The following is a 15,657-nucleotide window of genomic DNA, read 5'->3' as shown; positions in this document are numbered from 1 at the left end:
TTTGTTTAAGACACTTGTTTTTTCGGGCAATAAATAAATAATTAATTTTGGGCACTGTACCATATATAATGCTAGAAGAGCAGATTAATTTATTATGGTAGAAGGTAAGCTCAAATTATCCATGAAGAAGTGGATAAAGACTACTTCAATTATTGTTAGAAAAGAGGTAACTGGAATCATCAAACATGGCAAGTGTGCTTATGGTTGTTGAATTGAAGCATGCTGTACATAATATTATGCATATTCAATGATGATATATGGAAAATGATACTAATACAGAAGATAGTCGATGATCTGTTTCAACATATCAAGCTTTAATCTCATTAGAAAAAGTTAGTTACAAGAAATATGGCCACCAATCAAGTATAGAGCTAAATATGATTAAATTTTCATAGAACACTTCTTGAGCAAACCTGCAAGATCAAGACAAGGTAATGCTTCTAGACAAGCTGGAAGTGTATAACTTGTGATTGTGAAACGGGGCCTGGGTGCCATTTTCCCGAGCTAGTTATCTGTTAATTCAAACAGTTTTGATATCTTTGCCATACCAGTAGTTCGAAAATCAACGGTAGACAATGACCTTCCATTACCCAATTTGTTTTCTCCAATCTTGATGTGGTTGCTGTCATATGCTGTGGCACCAAGCGAGAGGGGATAGTTCTTTATGTTCTTCATGGCATTAGGATGTGCCTCGGTCGTTGCAGCCCGGTTTCCATTAGAATGGAAATCTGAATATGGAAAAGGAGATGGAGTCTGCCGATCAGTTCTGCTTGGTTTTCTACTAGAGCATGTTTTAGTTGCAGTTCTACCCATCGCTTGGCTCTGCAATTTTGGCTCTGCATTACATGACTGATCAAAAGATACAAGAGAATTAATATATCAAATAGAGATTTGAAGATATGACTATAGATAGAGATGATTAATGAGCTAAATCTATGCATAATGGAATTAAGACTTGATATTGTATTGTTGTATAAACGGGTAGGGATTTTATAAAGTAAGAAAAAGTGTAAGCCAAGCCAAAGGAACAACTATTCCCTTGAATAAGCAACATAAGTTGGTGAAAGGTGTCTAAAAGCAGATTCAGAAATGAATGTTCTTTATTGATCTTGATGTATCTCCTAGTAAAAGAACAATGGAGACAATATATATTCATATATAAAATATGTATGCAGCTTTGCCATGTAAACAACTTGAAAAGCAAAATGTGGGGGGTCTATCTTAAAACTAGTGTATTACCAGACTATAACTCAACATTCCAAGGGGCGTCCTACAACTTTGCATGCATGGTCTTCAAAATAGTCCTTCTGAGTTTCACTAAAGAAAGAACAACAACAATATTTCAAGATATATGTTCCGATAACTTTTACACTGGGTGTCATCTACTAAAGAAAAAATAGAGCCAACCAAAAAAATAAAGAGTTACTTGCTCTTCTGACAAATACTTTGATGCAAACCTGATATAAAATCAAAATGAAACATTATCTAGGAACCTGAAAATAAATGTTTGATCTGTGATATATTTCATCCTAATTTGAATGAGTGAATTCCTTTTCCAGCACCTTTCAAAGTCATTTTCCTCAAGGATGACTCCAGAAAATTCCAATTAATATGGAAAAATAAAGTACTTCATTATTAACTGTCATTAAGCTTTGCTGACTAAATACAGAGTGCAATTTACCTTTTTTGGAGATCCAAAGCCTTCTTTGGCTGTTCTGGTAAGTGAATTCTTTCTTTCATTGCCTTCGTCAACTCTCCCATGCTGTTGCTTTGTTTTGGGAGCCCTATTCCTATAGAACAGGAGAAGTGCAAGAAATATTCACACAAGGCATCTAAATGTTGCTTGGAAACAGATACTTGGTGTGCTTTATAGACTAATTTTGTTCATATTCACTGCGGCAATAGAATAAATTTACATACTTTCCTACTACGACATCTTTGTATCTAATGGTTCCATTTGAAACGAGTCTTGATTTTATTAATTTTCTTATGTATCCCTTTCTTTCCCTTCCTTTTCCACAAACACAAGATCCAAACATAGGATAAGAGATGCATCTCCAAAAAGTTGGGGCAGTCATATCAGTGGATTACTTCTTGCTGCCATTTAAGCTAAAAAGAATATCAAGGTAACAACTTGGAAGGGGTAGAAGCTTTGCTCTTTGCTATTGCTAATTGTAGTGTACTATTCTTGATACGAGAAAAATGGGAACAGAGAAGAATAGTTATGTATCACTGCATTTTTCAAGATTGACATGTATTTTTAACAGAGTGATGCTCCACATTTTGTTCCATTCGAGGGGTTACGTTCCTAGTAGAATTGAGTACATCCTAAACAAAATTAATGGATGAAAGTAATATACAGAGAGAGAGAGAGAGAGAGAGAGAGAGAGAACATGTTCTGATCCTTGGTCTGAATTAGTTCATCCTCCTCACCAAAGAACTGTAAAATGAAAAAAAAAAAAAAAGTACTTAAAATTTATTGAAAACAAGGGAACATTAAATCCTAAAGCAGTTTAAGATTCAACTCCTAGATAACCAAACTTCAAGTGAAATCTATATAATTTGGGATAAATATAGCAAACAGGTAAGCCATTACTTATACCCTTTACAAATTTCTACTAGCCAAAGGCAGAGGACAGTTTGTAATTACATTCCTTTGACAGACCTGATAAGATTAGAAGAAAACACTCTGAATAAACAAACAAGAGATGAATTACATTCCTCTTATGTTGGTTTCAATTAGAAGACATTCCATTGATAACAGCTATGCCATGGAAGATGTATCTATCTTTTTTAGTACTTCGCTCACTAAATATGAAAATCAGTCAATTAAGAGTATCCATGTTTGGGAAAAACAGGCAATATCAGCATAGATAACAGTTTTGCTCACATAACTGCATCTAAAAGGTCTCTTCTATGATATATATCTTTTGTTTTTTTAAATTCTACGCACGCCACTATAGTTTAACTGGTTCTTAAAACCATTGCAGGCACCATTTCTTTTTTTCTCCAGTAACTGCTTTATGAATTATCCAATACTTGTTTCAAAAGATCAGAGACACTATATGGATCTCCAGCAAGTCTGAATTATCATCTCAGGTAACAAACAAATACTTCAATGTTATAGTCTTTCAACACTTCCCAAGTGCAGAACATGGAACTAATGAGCAGTACAAATTGGGAATTTGAACTAACTTCATTCTGGAGAGCAGAAGCAGCAGTTCCTCGATATGCTGGGTCCAGAGACAGCAGTGTGGTCAATAGACCAAAAGAAGAGGTGGGTAAGCCTGCAAAAACTTCTTGAAAACTAGGATTATAGCGTTGTGGTGGTTGAAAGGTTGTGCGTAGTTTCATTCTTTTCCAATAATCCTCAGATGGTGAACCACAGAGCTTGTAAATCCTGTGAAGTTGCTCAACCTAGGTATTCAAAAAGCTTAATAAGCTTAGAGTGGATTATTGCAAGATATTTTATGAAGCACCTTAAAGGAAATTTCTGAATCCAGAAAAATAAAATATTTCTTGGAGCTCTTTAGGCACTCACTACTTGTAAGTGATTTAAGAAAGAACCCATGAGGACATTGCTAGCTTAAAATACTTTTGAAAATGAAACAACATGGGCTTCTTTTCCAGGGTGTCTCGGGATATTTCCACACCCCTCCCGCTCCTAGGTATTAATTGGCAGAGAAGTTTTACCTCTGTCCTACCAGGCATGATTGGCCTTCCTAGAAACATCTCTGCCAATAGGCATCCTGCACTCCAAAGATCAATCCCAACTCCATAATCTGTGGATCCTAAAATTAGTTCTGGAGCCCTATACCAGAGTGTCACAACTCGGCTTGTAAGAGGGCGTTTTTGTCTAGGTTGGAAATAATTAGACAGCCCAAAATCGCCAATTTTTAGCATTCCACTTTTGTCTATTAATACATTGGATCCTTTGATGTCCCTATGTAAAATTCCCTTCTCATGGCAATGCTGGAGACCTGAAAGTAGTTGCTGCATGTAGCATCTAACCTGCATCAAGTAAAAGCGTTCTCATTTATTTGATACAGCTTTAGGAACTGCAACATCACAAATCCCTACCCTACTTCTGATTTAGAATGCATAGTGAAATTTTATCTAATGATATGGGTTCAAGTGCTGGAAACAACCTCTTTCAAAAGCACCTCCCTTGAGCCAGCCACAAACTAGGAAAGCCCTTTAGTGAAATTGTATCTAAGTTAAGAAATAATAAATTGAGACAAAGATCTTCCAAGTTAAAGTATTCCCAATTTCTTTGAACTAGTTCAGTAATGGAAAACAAGCAATTCTTTTTCTGAAGCCTTCAACAGAAAGCGCCAATCACCTGAATTCAGTTTTCTGGGACTTCTCCATTTGTAGACATGATTAAAAACAAGTTGACTCAAATTACTTTTTCCCAGTCACAATCTCCTCGTGTGTAGTCAAAAAGGCCAATGGCATATAATTATTTACTAGAGACCATACTTGATTCACTTCACAGCCTAAAAGAGAGTTCGATTTGAACCTGTGACTCTGCAAGCTTGCCCTCTCGACTGGAAATAATTTTCGCCAAGTCTGATGGCATGAAATCAAAGACCAAGTAGAGACTGTATTGCATTCTTGACATGGCTAGACCTTCAAGCTTAATGATGTTTGGATGGTCTAGGTGCTTTAATATTATGATCTCTCTTGCCATGAACTTCACACTTTCTGGCTTAGAGGTATCCAATCGGACCTTCTTTAAAGCAAAAATCTTTCCAGTTTCCCTGTCCCTAGCCTTATACACATTGCTATATGTTCCATGGCCCACCTGCAAAGCACCAAACCAGTCACAGAAATAGATTCCTCGAACACTTAGCTATCATCATAGCCGGTTCAGACTCAATTTGCTAATATTAGAAGCAAGGAAAAAAAAAAACGTATGGTATCACACTCACCTTAGCTAACTTATCATATGAATCAATAAGCTTTGGGACCAAGCCAGCTAACACATCTCTCGGGATGTTATCTACAAGCCACTTTGGCCATCCATCAAAAACCTCATCTGCACCATTCTTCTTCACTGTAATCCTTCGTGAAATATTAACTTCATCACTCTCGTCTTCTCTGCTGATCCTCCTCCCTCCTCTCCCACCGAGAACTCTATTAACACCGCCATCAAAAGGATCCTGTTTTTGAGCAACGTCACCATCTTTCACATACCCATTTTGTAGTTTCAACTTCTCAGCCCGGCGAGGCGGCGTGTGCATTGCCCCTTTGGCCTGAACACACCCCATCGCATTCTGAGTTCAGATAACGGCTGGTCGAGATGCCTATATGCTAGTGAAATGGTATTGACAGCATTGATTGTTTGAGCGTTTCGATCAAAACGATCTGGAATATGCATGAGAAAAAATAGGAAAACATATGGTTGTCGCTGCTCTGCTTTTGGCCGGCCAATTAGTGTAATAATCCTGGAATTTCTGGCTAGCTTTCTCCGCCACGAAGCAAGAAGACGAGTTTGGAACAAGGAATCCATTCTCAACAGCTTAGGGACTGTTTGTTTTATATCTCTTTTTAAGTTTAGAGAGAGACACACGCTTATACAAGCTTACCAGATAACTCTCTTATATTTATTTTACATTTAAAAAATCCAAAAACTTTAGCAGATAGATCATAGAAAAGAAGGTAACATTTTCCTTGGCCATTGCTTGGCAGCGGCAGCGTAGGTATAAGACAGGTGTTATAATTATTAAGCTATTGTAGTTGGCTCCATAAATTTACAGAAAAACCATAGCCAGACAGGGCCTTAATGTTTTATGGGGCCTTAACATAAATGTTATGTTAACAGCAAAGCTTAGCAGCGAGCAGGGCTGAGCAGATTGCAACATTATATTATGATGTTCCACAGAGAGAGAGAGAGAGAGAGAGAGAGAGAGAGAGAGAGAGAGAGAGAGTCACAGAGACCCATTATCCAGTCTGCAGAAGCTGATCCCCCAATAGATTTGGAACCATAGATTTCAAGAAGGGGGAGTAAGGTCCTTAAATATATGCATGAATATATACATAAATATATGAACTATCACCAAAGAGAACCAAGAAATATGTAAGCAATAGAGAAGAGCTTATGGTAGGATAACCAGAACCAGAACCAGAACCAGGACACACCCAGAAGTCATGGCAAACTAAAGGCTAACAACTATAAGCCCAAGAAAACAAAAACATGCCCCCTAATATATCATGTCTTCAATGAGAACCCTAACATTGCTTGCGAATTGATGAGTAAAAGGAGAAAGAATTATTCATTGCTCCTCACACTTTCATCTTCCATGGCTGAACAAGAAGCATGGCCCCAGCATACATATTTTGTAGGGAGACGCTGTCTTTCGGTGTCTTTTTAACTTTAGGAGGTGAGGCCGGCAAAGACTTCAGTAAGAAGTTTCCCGTCCAGGGCTGTCCGTATGAATGTCCATGGAATCAGTAGAGCCGGGGACACTGGTCACTTGATGAGGAGGGTAAATACTTTCATGACTTTGAACTACGTTTCCAGATGGCATAATGTTGCTTGAACTGAAACCAGTTGGTGGCATGTGATACTGCTGAAGGCCGCGACGCACTGGACTTGAAAGAGCATTAGAGAAAACAGAGTTCTTGGGTTGATGATCTGAATGCCCCCGAAGCCCCTGTCCAGCAGTTAATTGACCAAATGAGCTAGAAGAAACTGAGAAGCCAGTGTTTGTCGAATGCATTGCTGTTTGAGGAAGTTGGTGCTGGAATGGCAGCCTGGGGGACATAGGTGCATCTTCTATCCCATAGTCAAGCTCATTCTACAGAAGTATTGATATAGTTAATTGCATAGTCTCAAGGATATCCCAATGGAAATAATAAGCTGTCTGACCTTTTCATTTGAGTTTTGAAGAATGATACCCCTACCTGGTTGGCAGAGCCATTGATGAAATCATAAATAGGCTCACTTTGTGAGAGCATAACATAACCAACAGATTACAGAAATTAATGTCAAAGCTAAGCAGTTGTCAAAGTAAATACAAAATTTAACAACTTTGCCTTATCCCAGGCGGGATTACGGCTTGGAATTGTTGTTGTTGTTGTACTCAGCATGAGGCATACAACATTATTATCATCTGACCATTCACAAACAAGAATCTATACAACGATATTCCATCCTCAACCAAAAACAGAGCCAAATAGGTGAATCTATAAAATGATATTCTATCCCACATGAAAAACAGAGGATACTGACATATTCCTTAGCACTAAAGGCACCCCCCCCCCCCCCCCCCCCCCCCCAAAAAAAAAAAAAAAAGAACACCCCAAAAGTAAAAATAAATAAAATACCACATTTAAGGCAATCATGTTATTACTCTTTATAAAAACATCAAACCAAAGCTTTAAAGCATCCTCTCAGATTTATCAACAGTACTAATGGATAACCGAATGCCTACCAAAGGTTCTTTGGAGTATGGACTACTTAGTTCTAGCAAAATTAAGAAACTCACATCTTGTTCACCACTGTCATGTTCTATCGTGGGAAATGTTATTTTACCTATCAGGATTCAGGAAACATTGTACACAAAAGCAACCAGTAAAACTTTTTCTTTGTTTCTCAGACTGCTATTAGCATGGAAAATAAACCAATTAGAAACTAAACAACAAAAAGACAAGAGTCTAGGTATGTTCACTTCAATCCTCAACATGGCTCAATCCAGCCTTCCATGTCACAAGCTAAGTTCTCCAACAAGCATGCTCCTCTAGCTTCAGGACTCCTATCCTAAATGGCTCCAACTTGTTATGTGGCAAGTAAACCCATCAATAACCTCCACAAGCCTCTCCTCCTAAGAATTGGACTGGTCCAGATGTAATGCACATGTCCTACCTTTGAGCCAAGGATCCAGACTTCACCTCACCCACTCAACGAAGATGCGTTTATGGGTCCTTTCGCTCAGATGAGGAATCTCCATCAGGGCACATTCTCCATCACCAAAAAATAGCTGCAAGTCCACTGATGCTTCACTCAAGGCCTTGCCCTCCAAGCACAATAACTTAAAAAATTGCAGCTTGTCAGAAGATTACCTAGCTAAAGCCCCTATAATGGAGGTAAGATTGAGGAACCTAACCTGGAACCTCAAGAGTCTTGCCGACTGTCAGCCACTTAAGAGTGATGCAGGTTAGAGATTTTGATAGCGCTAGCCCCCTCCCTTGCCAGGGTACCCATGCCTTTAATTAACTGATCAATGAGCACGCATCCCAAGTTTTCACATCAACATGAGATGAGCCCATCCTTTAGGTCTGGTTACCCATAAACACTTATCCCCGGGGAGGCAGGAAAGTTACGGGAGTGCATCCTTGGTCTCTCCAAATCCTCATAAGGTTCAAGAGACATTCTCTCTTAGCTGTCTCTCATGGTTTCTTTGACTCTCTCCCAACTAATATTTGGAAATGCCTACCACTGAATCCTGTAGGGCTCACCTACCTTATAGGGCTCATTGCATTAACCATCCAAAATAGGAATGAAAATTTACCTCTACATGCTAGTATGCTCAATATGAATGAAAGCAAATACTTAAAATACATGTATTCAATTTACAATATTGGACCAGAACTTCTACCAGTGCTCAACTAACAATGTGGGTATGCCCCTTCAGTATGATAATGATAAAAAAAAGTTCAAACATTTACAAGCTCAATGGGTTTGCTCCAACATCTACAATAGCAAACACAAGAATTTCTTGAAGACAGGTCACGCATTTTCCTTGCATTGACAGAGCTGTATGATATTAGAGCTGAGCATGCTCAGTAAAACAGAAGACAGAGTACCATCCAATCAACAAAAAAGACAGGGCGGCAACATAGAAAGCAGCTGTTATAACTTCAAGCTGGATTACCAAATACGAAGTAGATATAAGAAGGCTCCAGTTATCAAATTGGACTAAAACCCTTTACTTCCATGTGTTAGAAGACCAGACTGCCTAGATGTCTCCTTATACTTGATTTTCCTTTACCCTATGGTAGGATTATCCAATTTTATGTAAAATGTGTGAGAATTATTTGCCAGCACATTGTAAGGGAGCCGATTCACCAGGAATGTATACAAGTATTTAGACAAACACCACACTTATGCAAATGCAAAACAAGCATCCATAAAGATTTCAAGCATTAGCCCATCTCATGTATGAGTTCACAAATCACAAATTCCAAGTACCCATTTCCAATATCCAAGTGCTTCCTAAATGCAACAGAATATATGAAAGGACAAATATATCAAACCTAGAACAAAAATGACTGCATCAAATTCAAATCATCAAAAAGGCTAAAATGAACGCCACATGAAAATAAGGCGGTGGGACCGGATAATATACCAATAGAAGCATGGAAATGCATGGGAGAAGAGGGCATCTCCTGGCTAACGAAATTATTTAACGCGATTCTTAAATCAAAAAAGATGCCAAATGAGTGGAGGAAGAGTACTTTGGTCCCTATATATAAGAACAAATGAGATGTTCAAAACTGTGAAAATTACAGAGGAATTAAGTTAATGAGCCATCGCATGAAACTCTGGGAGAGAGTAATAGAGCAGAGGCTCAGAAAAGAAACAGAGGTCTCGGAAAATCAGTTTGGTTTCATGCCTGATAGGTCAACAATGGAAGCTATATACCTACTGAGACGCCTAATAGAAAGGTATTGGGAGCATCAGAAGGACCTACATATGGTGTTTATAGATCTAGAAAAGGCCTATGATAGGGTCCCTAGAGAAGTATTATGGAGGGTTTTAGAGAAGAAAGGAGTCCGAATAACCTATATACAAGCCCTTAAGGACATGTATCATGGTGCAGAGACAAGGGTCAGAACATGCGGAGGGGATACTGAACCGTTTAAAATTACAATAGGATTGCATCAAGGTTCTGCACTAAGTCCATACTTATTTGCTTTAGTAATGGATGAACTCACTAAAGATATTCAGACAGAGGTGCCATGGTGTATGCTTTTTAGATGACATAGTGTTGGTGGATGACACAAAAGGAGTGAACACTAAGCTTGAGTTATGGAGAAACAATTTGGAATCTAAGGGATTTAAATTAAGCAGAAAGAAAACAGAATATATGGAATGTAAATTTAGTAAGAATGCAAGAGTGGAGGATGTTATAATAAAATTAGAAGACCAAATCTTACAAAGAAAATATTATTTTAGATATTTGGGATCAGTGATTCAAAAAGATGAAGAAATTCACGAGGATGTCACACATAGAATTAAGGCAGGTTGGCTAAAATGGAGAAATGCATCGGGGGTGTTATGTGATGGTAAAATCCCATTAAAACTGAAAGGAAAATTCTATAGGACAACTATAAGACCAGTTTTGTTATACGGCTCAGAATGTTGGGCAGTCAAATACCAGCATGAGCAAAAGACGAGCATAACAGAGATGAGGATGTTAAGATGGATGTGCGGCCATACAAGAAAAGATAAAATTAGAAATGAAGTTATTCGTAATAAGGTAGGAGTAGTGCCAATAGAGGAGAAGATGAGAGAGACTAGACTAAGATGGTTTGATCATGTGAAAAGGAGACTAAGAGATGCTCCTGTGAGGAGAGTGGATGAAATGGAACAATTAGTCAAAAAAAAGAGGTAGAGGCAGACCTAAGAAGACTTTGGGAGAAACATTAAAGTTTGATATGAAGTGTATGGACATCAATGAAGATATGACAAAAGACAGAAATACATGGAAGTCTAGAATTCATATAGCCGACCCCACATAGTGGGATAAAGGCTAGATATGTTGTTGTTGTTGTATGAAAGTAAGGCAGAAGAGAGAGACTAGTGAATGAATGCAAAGAAGGAAAACCTGTAGGTATGTGACTATATCAACTGTATTCACTCTTGGTCCATCTTCTTGCTGTCTCACAATCCAGTTATAAAGTTTCTCCTGCAAACAAAAAGTAAAAACCACAAGAACTGAATAAAGAAGCACTGAGGCTCAATGAAAGAATAGATTGGCAGAAATAACAGCCAAACAAGTAAAACCAGCCAAAAAGTATAATACATCTAAAAGTCCCCCCCCCAAAAAAAAACTAATACATAAGAACCATATCCATTATTAATAACTTCAGCAAAATGTGTCAGATCATTGAGACAACCAAACAAGTAATTAGAACTGAAGTTCAACAATTATGCATAGCTTGGTCTTTCATAAGTCTAAAAGACTAACAAACCAAAATAGATGAACTAGACAAAAGTAATCATGAAGATAAATATCAAGGCAACATACTAGTTCAAAATATAATCTCTGGATACAAAGAATCTGAGGTAAAGGGACGCACTTAATGTGACTAGTAATTAACTTAGTAATCAACTGCAACAACTTGCCTAATGGGATGCCCATTCTTTGGATCTAAATCATCAAGATCAGCCAACAAATAGCATCACAATTGTTCTGGTCTACCTGCATTTTGTGGATTCCAATGGCCAACTGTATATTTTGCTTTAAGGTTAAATACACCAATGGTCTACCATTCGAAGTGTTTTGTTCCCTGTAACCATCAAATTTAACCTTTAATTTTTCAAAAAAAAAAAAAAACCTAGTCCAATTGATAACATTTAACAAATTGGATAGAGAATCCCCATGTGCTTCTGTTTCTTCACCAATCTACAACTATGTTACGACCCTAGGATTTGCCTAGAGTCTGGGAAGGAATTTGGTAAGAACTAAAGGAAGATAGGGCAGATGGGAAGGAAAGAATAGAACGGACAGAATTGAGGAAGAAGAGAGAAAGACGGGAGGGAGAACTAGGAGAATTGGGAGAGGGAAAATGAGAGAATTCAAATCATTCATTAAGCTAACTTCCTCTAACTACTCAAGCCTATTTATAGGCTTACAATTGAAAATACTAACAACAACAACAGAAGATGCAACTAACGCAACTAATAAGGAAAACGCTTGACATGTATTACTAATATATCCTTGGGGTTCCTTGGAGTCGTGACAAACTATTTCCACATTCATCTCCTTACCTCTCCACGTTAAACCCAAATGTTTCAAAGATTAATGATCAAATGAAAATGAAAATGAAATTATAAGATGGGTACTGATATAGTAATAAAAGGTGGTTTTATGAAAGATTACAAGTTCGCATTATAGAAGAAGAGAGTGAATTGTGATCAATAGGATAATTAATTCAATGAGATCTTTTAGTGAGTTACCTTAGTTGGCATCTACGTAAATGCAAAGTTACGAGAATAAGAAACATTAAATTCTAATTTACTATTTTGCTCCTCATGTCGGATTTTTTTCCAATTTGTTAATTGGTGTTTTCAGTTGGATTAGCTGTGCAAGTTTTGAAAAATTAATGGTTAGATTTAGTGTAATTAAGACTTTTCAGGGATTAAAATAAAACTCAGGATAAATTGTAGGGACCATTGGTATAATTAACCCTTTGCTTCATAAGCCAGAAAAGTAAGTTGCTATGCTGCAGAATCAACAATCCATGCTAAAAAGCAGCTTCAAGAATAAAATAGACACAAATGAATATCTTTCAAGAAGGAAGGAAATACATGCTAATCAAGAATCAACATTTGCTATATGGCAACTACTGATATCATCATTCTCTAGCAGGCTCTTCATAAAGCCATGTCATCCTTCAAATTGGAGGCAGTAATGCCCTTTCTCACAAGTTCAATGGCATATTTTAGGCCCCTATACTTTTTAGGACCTCAAAACTCAATCTAATCAATTATCTAAATTGGAAAATTGGTTTGTTACAGATGGGAAATCTCATATGATTGTCTTTAATCTTTTCTCAATTGACCCCAAATCAGTACGTTAGGGTGACTCAGAATTTTGGTAATTTATTTTGAGGACTAAACCCAAGATGCTAGACTATCCCTAAGGGGCAACACTTCTATTTCCTGCATTTATGTCTCTTTAAACTGAAACTTATCCAACTACGGCAACATCACAAAAAGTGGTCCATTTGAGGGCCTGATTTTCGTGAGAGGAAGGAGATGCATATCTAAAGAAGATCAAGACCGCAGCAAAAAAAGGGCCGTCCCCAATGCATGAGGCTCTTTTTTGAGGGAGTTCCTTTTTTGTATGCAATGTTTCCCTTGTTTAATTTTTTTTTAAAGAGCCTATTTTAACAATTCAACCTCTTTGCCAAAAAAAAAAAAAGAAAAAAAAGAAAGAAAGAAAGAGGAAGGCTATATATAAATATGACCGTTGCAAAGCGGAGATGCCCTAGGTTCTAGTCACAAAAGAGCAACTTTATTGTTGCTACCAAGCCTCACCCTCAAAAAGAATGTCCCCATTGCATGAGGCTCCACACCTTGCAAGGATCAAGAGAAGGTCATTTTTTGTATGAAACCTTACCCTTTCTTGTCAATGGGACTATTTACACAACTCAAACCAGTGAGTTTTCAGCTGCAATAGCAAATGTACAATTTTCTCACCCCCCACAAAAAAAAAAAAAAAAAATCATACTAGTAAAGAGGGATGGTCTGAACAATTATCAAAGTTGTCTATTCCACCGAACAATTGAGATAAATCTGTCTTCTCTGTGACCTTTTGTCCATCATTGAGAAGTTTAAAGTCATTTCTGTATCAAAATATGGTATAGACTCGTACAGTACCTGATCTCACTGAACAACCAAAATGCGTAAGTATCTTCCCAAGTACCTGATCAAGAGTAATCAAAATTGAAACCCTCGCATGGTTGTTCCCATCATTTATCACAAGTTTCTAGGAATTCTATGAAACAATCAGTGTACCAAATGCATTTCTCAGTATCAGCCCGTTATCTTCTTATGAAGAAAGCATCCAGAAAATCATGGGAAGCAAAAATTTAGGGTGCAAGTGAAGAAATTGCATAACCTGACATCAACTATCACAGAACAATGTTTCAATTCGGAATGCCCCACATGAATACAAACTCTAAATACCTTGAAAACTTATAAATGTACAACTTTACGCTAGAAACAAAGCCCAAATGACCTTTTCAATTCACCAAAGTCAAATCAAGCAATTCAAATCAACAAATTAAGATTCTGGTTGTGTTCGTGTAGAAATTCATACGGGACAGTACGGCTAAGACAATGATTGAAGTGGTTGCGGGGCGCTTATCTGTATCTAGAGTTTGAGCAAACAAGAACGGAAACGAACAAAGAGGAAAGGTAATTAACAATAAGATAAACCCTACAGGACCCAGAAAAGAAGAGAATTTGAAAGGTTAGAACCACATGAACCAAAACCTCAACCTAAAAAATCCACAATTGGAAGGGAGGCATAAAGCACGAGAGAGGGGGACCAACCAGGCCGTGACGCTCGCCGGCTTGAAAGGAGAGCTTTTGTTGGTTCATGGACTGGGTGTAGAGCTGGGAGAGGGAGTTGGCGGTGCTGCAGAAAGAGGTGTAGATGGAGCGATCTACCTCGTCGAGCCGGGAGGCGTCGGACTTGCGCTTCTTGGCCATTGGGGTTTGGGTTGAGAGAATTGGGGGAAGAAAGAGAGAGACGATGAAGTTTCTGTTTCTGTTTCTTTTTCTTTCTGTATGTAGAGAAGGGGCGAGGAAGAAGAGGAGGAGGTGGAGGTGGAGTGTTACGGTTTTTGGTTTTGGTTTTGGATGTGCAGTGTACTGCAGGTGGAGGTGCTGGAGCAAAGGGACCATGCCACCTGTCATGCCACGTGGTATATTTATTTTCACTTCTCCACTCCCCCCTCTCTACTCACAATTTTTTATTTTCTATTATCATTGTTAGTATGAATTATCTATGTAAATAATAATAATCATTATAAGATTATTATTCATCATTTTAAGAAAAATATTAACTTTAAATGAGATTTAAATTGCTGATACTTCAACATAATCACATATATGCACCAAAATAAATACAAACATATGATCGATCGAAGACATATTAGAGAAGTTTTGATAGGCTCAAGAGAATTGTGGCCAAGAGGAGTTGTTGACCAACAAGTTTTGATGGCAAGAATTCTCTTCTCAGACAATAATGATTTTTAAGTTGGGAGCATATTGCAAGAAAGCAAGCACAGTCCAGTGGTTGAGCACCCAGTCTCAAGCATTCCCAAGAAGTGATTGTAACCCTCATCAGCCAAGTCTTCCCAAGGCTTGGAATGCCTGCAGAACAAGTAAAGGTAACCTAACTTAGGTTAGCAACACCTTGTGAAGTAAGTAGCTTAGGGTGTTGTGTAGAGATTTTGAGTTACCTTGCCAATGGAAGCCATACCATTTTTATTGAGAAAAAACACTATTCACTTAAGACACACATGATGGTGATAGGTTGAGAAATATGTCAAGATTTTGCTATTATATATATTTACAAGACAACTTGGTAGGAAAAAAAAAAGAAATAATAATGTTACTACATTTGTTAACTATTAAGTATTCATAAGATTTAGTTTTTACGAACTTTATAATTAGGTTATCTAAAACAGATGGTATGACATGACTTATCTGATGGTGATAACTAATAAGTTATTATATCATGTGATATTTATTTTAATCTTTAACGCATGATTACTAAAGATGAGCGTTGGCCTATTCTACAATATATAATGAGTGTCTGAGAGTTATGATTCGTTGACAAATTTAAAAATGACCCTATTTGAGAGTTAGATTTTAGTCCATGGTAAATGTAAATGGAACCCTATTGCATT

At 37.5% G+C, this 15,657-nt stretch overlaps 2 protein-coding genes across 3 annotated transcripts; both read right to left on the bottom strand.

The window, feature by feature from the left end:
* Positions 1-289: 289 nt before the first annotated feature.
* Positions 290-5,567, bottom strand: LOC127800660 (probable serine/threonine-protein kinase At1g54610). 2 transcript variants are annotated; one of them, XM_052335402.1, is made up of 7 exons: positions 4,935-5,546; positions 4,523-4,807; positions 3,694-4,011; positions 3,196-3,417; positions 2,394-2,440; positions 1,682-1,790; positions 290-849 (listed from the first exon to the last, which is right to left on the bottom strand). In XM_052335402.1, the coding sequence occupies exons 1-7, from the start codon at positions 5,271-5,273 to the stop codon at positions 505-507; spliced, it is 1,665 nt and encodes a 554-aa protein (XP_052191362.1). In that variant the 5' UTR covers positions 5,274-5,546; the 3' UTR covers positions 290-504. The 2 variants fall into 2 exon arrangements, with proteins under 2 accessions (XP_052191362.1, XP_052191363.1); XM_052335403.1 differs by lacking the exon at positions 290-849 and adding an exon at positions 1,240-1,317 and having other exon boundaries at positions 4,935-5,567.
* Positions 5,568-5,994: 427 nt separating this feature from the next.
* LOC127800664 (uncharacterized) lies at positions 5,995-14,601 on the bottom strand. The gene is made up of 3 exons (XM_052335408.1): positions 14,294-14,601; positions 10,836-10,916; positions 5,995-6,803 (listed from the first exon to the last, which is right to left on the bottom strand). The coding sequence occupies exons 1-3, from the start codon at positions 14,450-14,452 to the stop codon at positions 6,405-6,407; spliced, it is 639 nt and encodes a 212-aa protein (XP_052191368.1). The 5' UTR covers positions 14,453-14,601; the 3' UTR covers positions 5,995-6,404.
* Between the last annotated feature and the right edge of the window lie 1,056 nt (positions 14,602-15,657).

The sequence above is a fragment of the Diospyros lotus genome, chromosome 4 (genome assembly GCF_014633365.1).
Source record: "Diospyros lotus cultivar Yz01 chromosome 4, ASM1463336v1, whole genome shotgun sequence".
NCBI lineage: Eukaryota > Viridiplantae > Streptophyta > Magnoliopsida > Ericales > Ebenaceae > Diospyros > Diospyros lotus.
The sequence above is the reverse complement of the archived record's forward strand: the minus strand, read 5'-3'. Positions and strand labels throughout refer to the sequence as shown.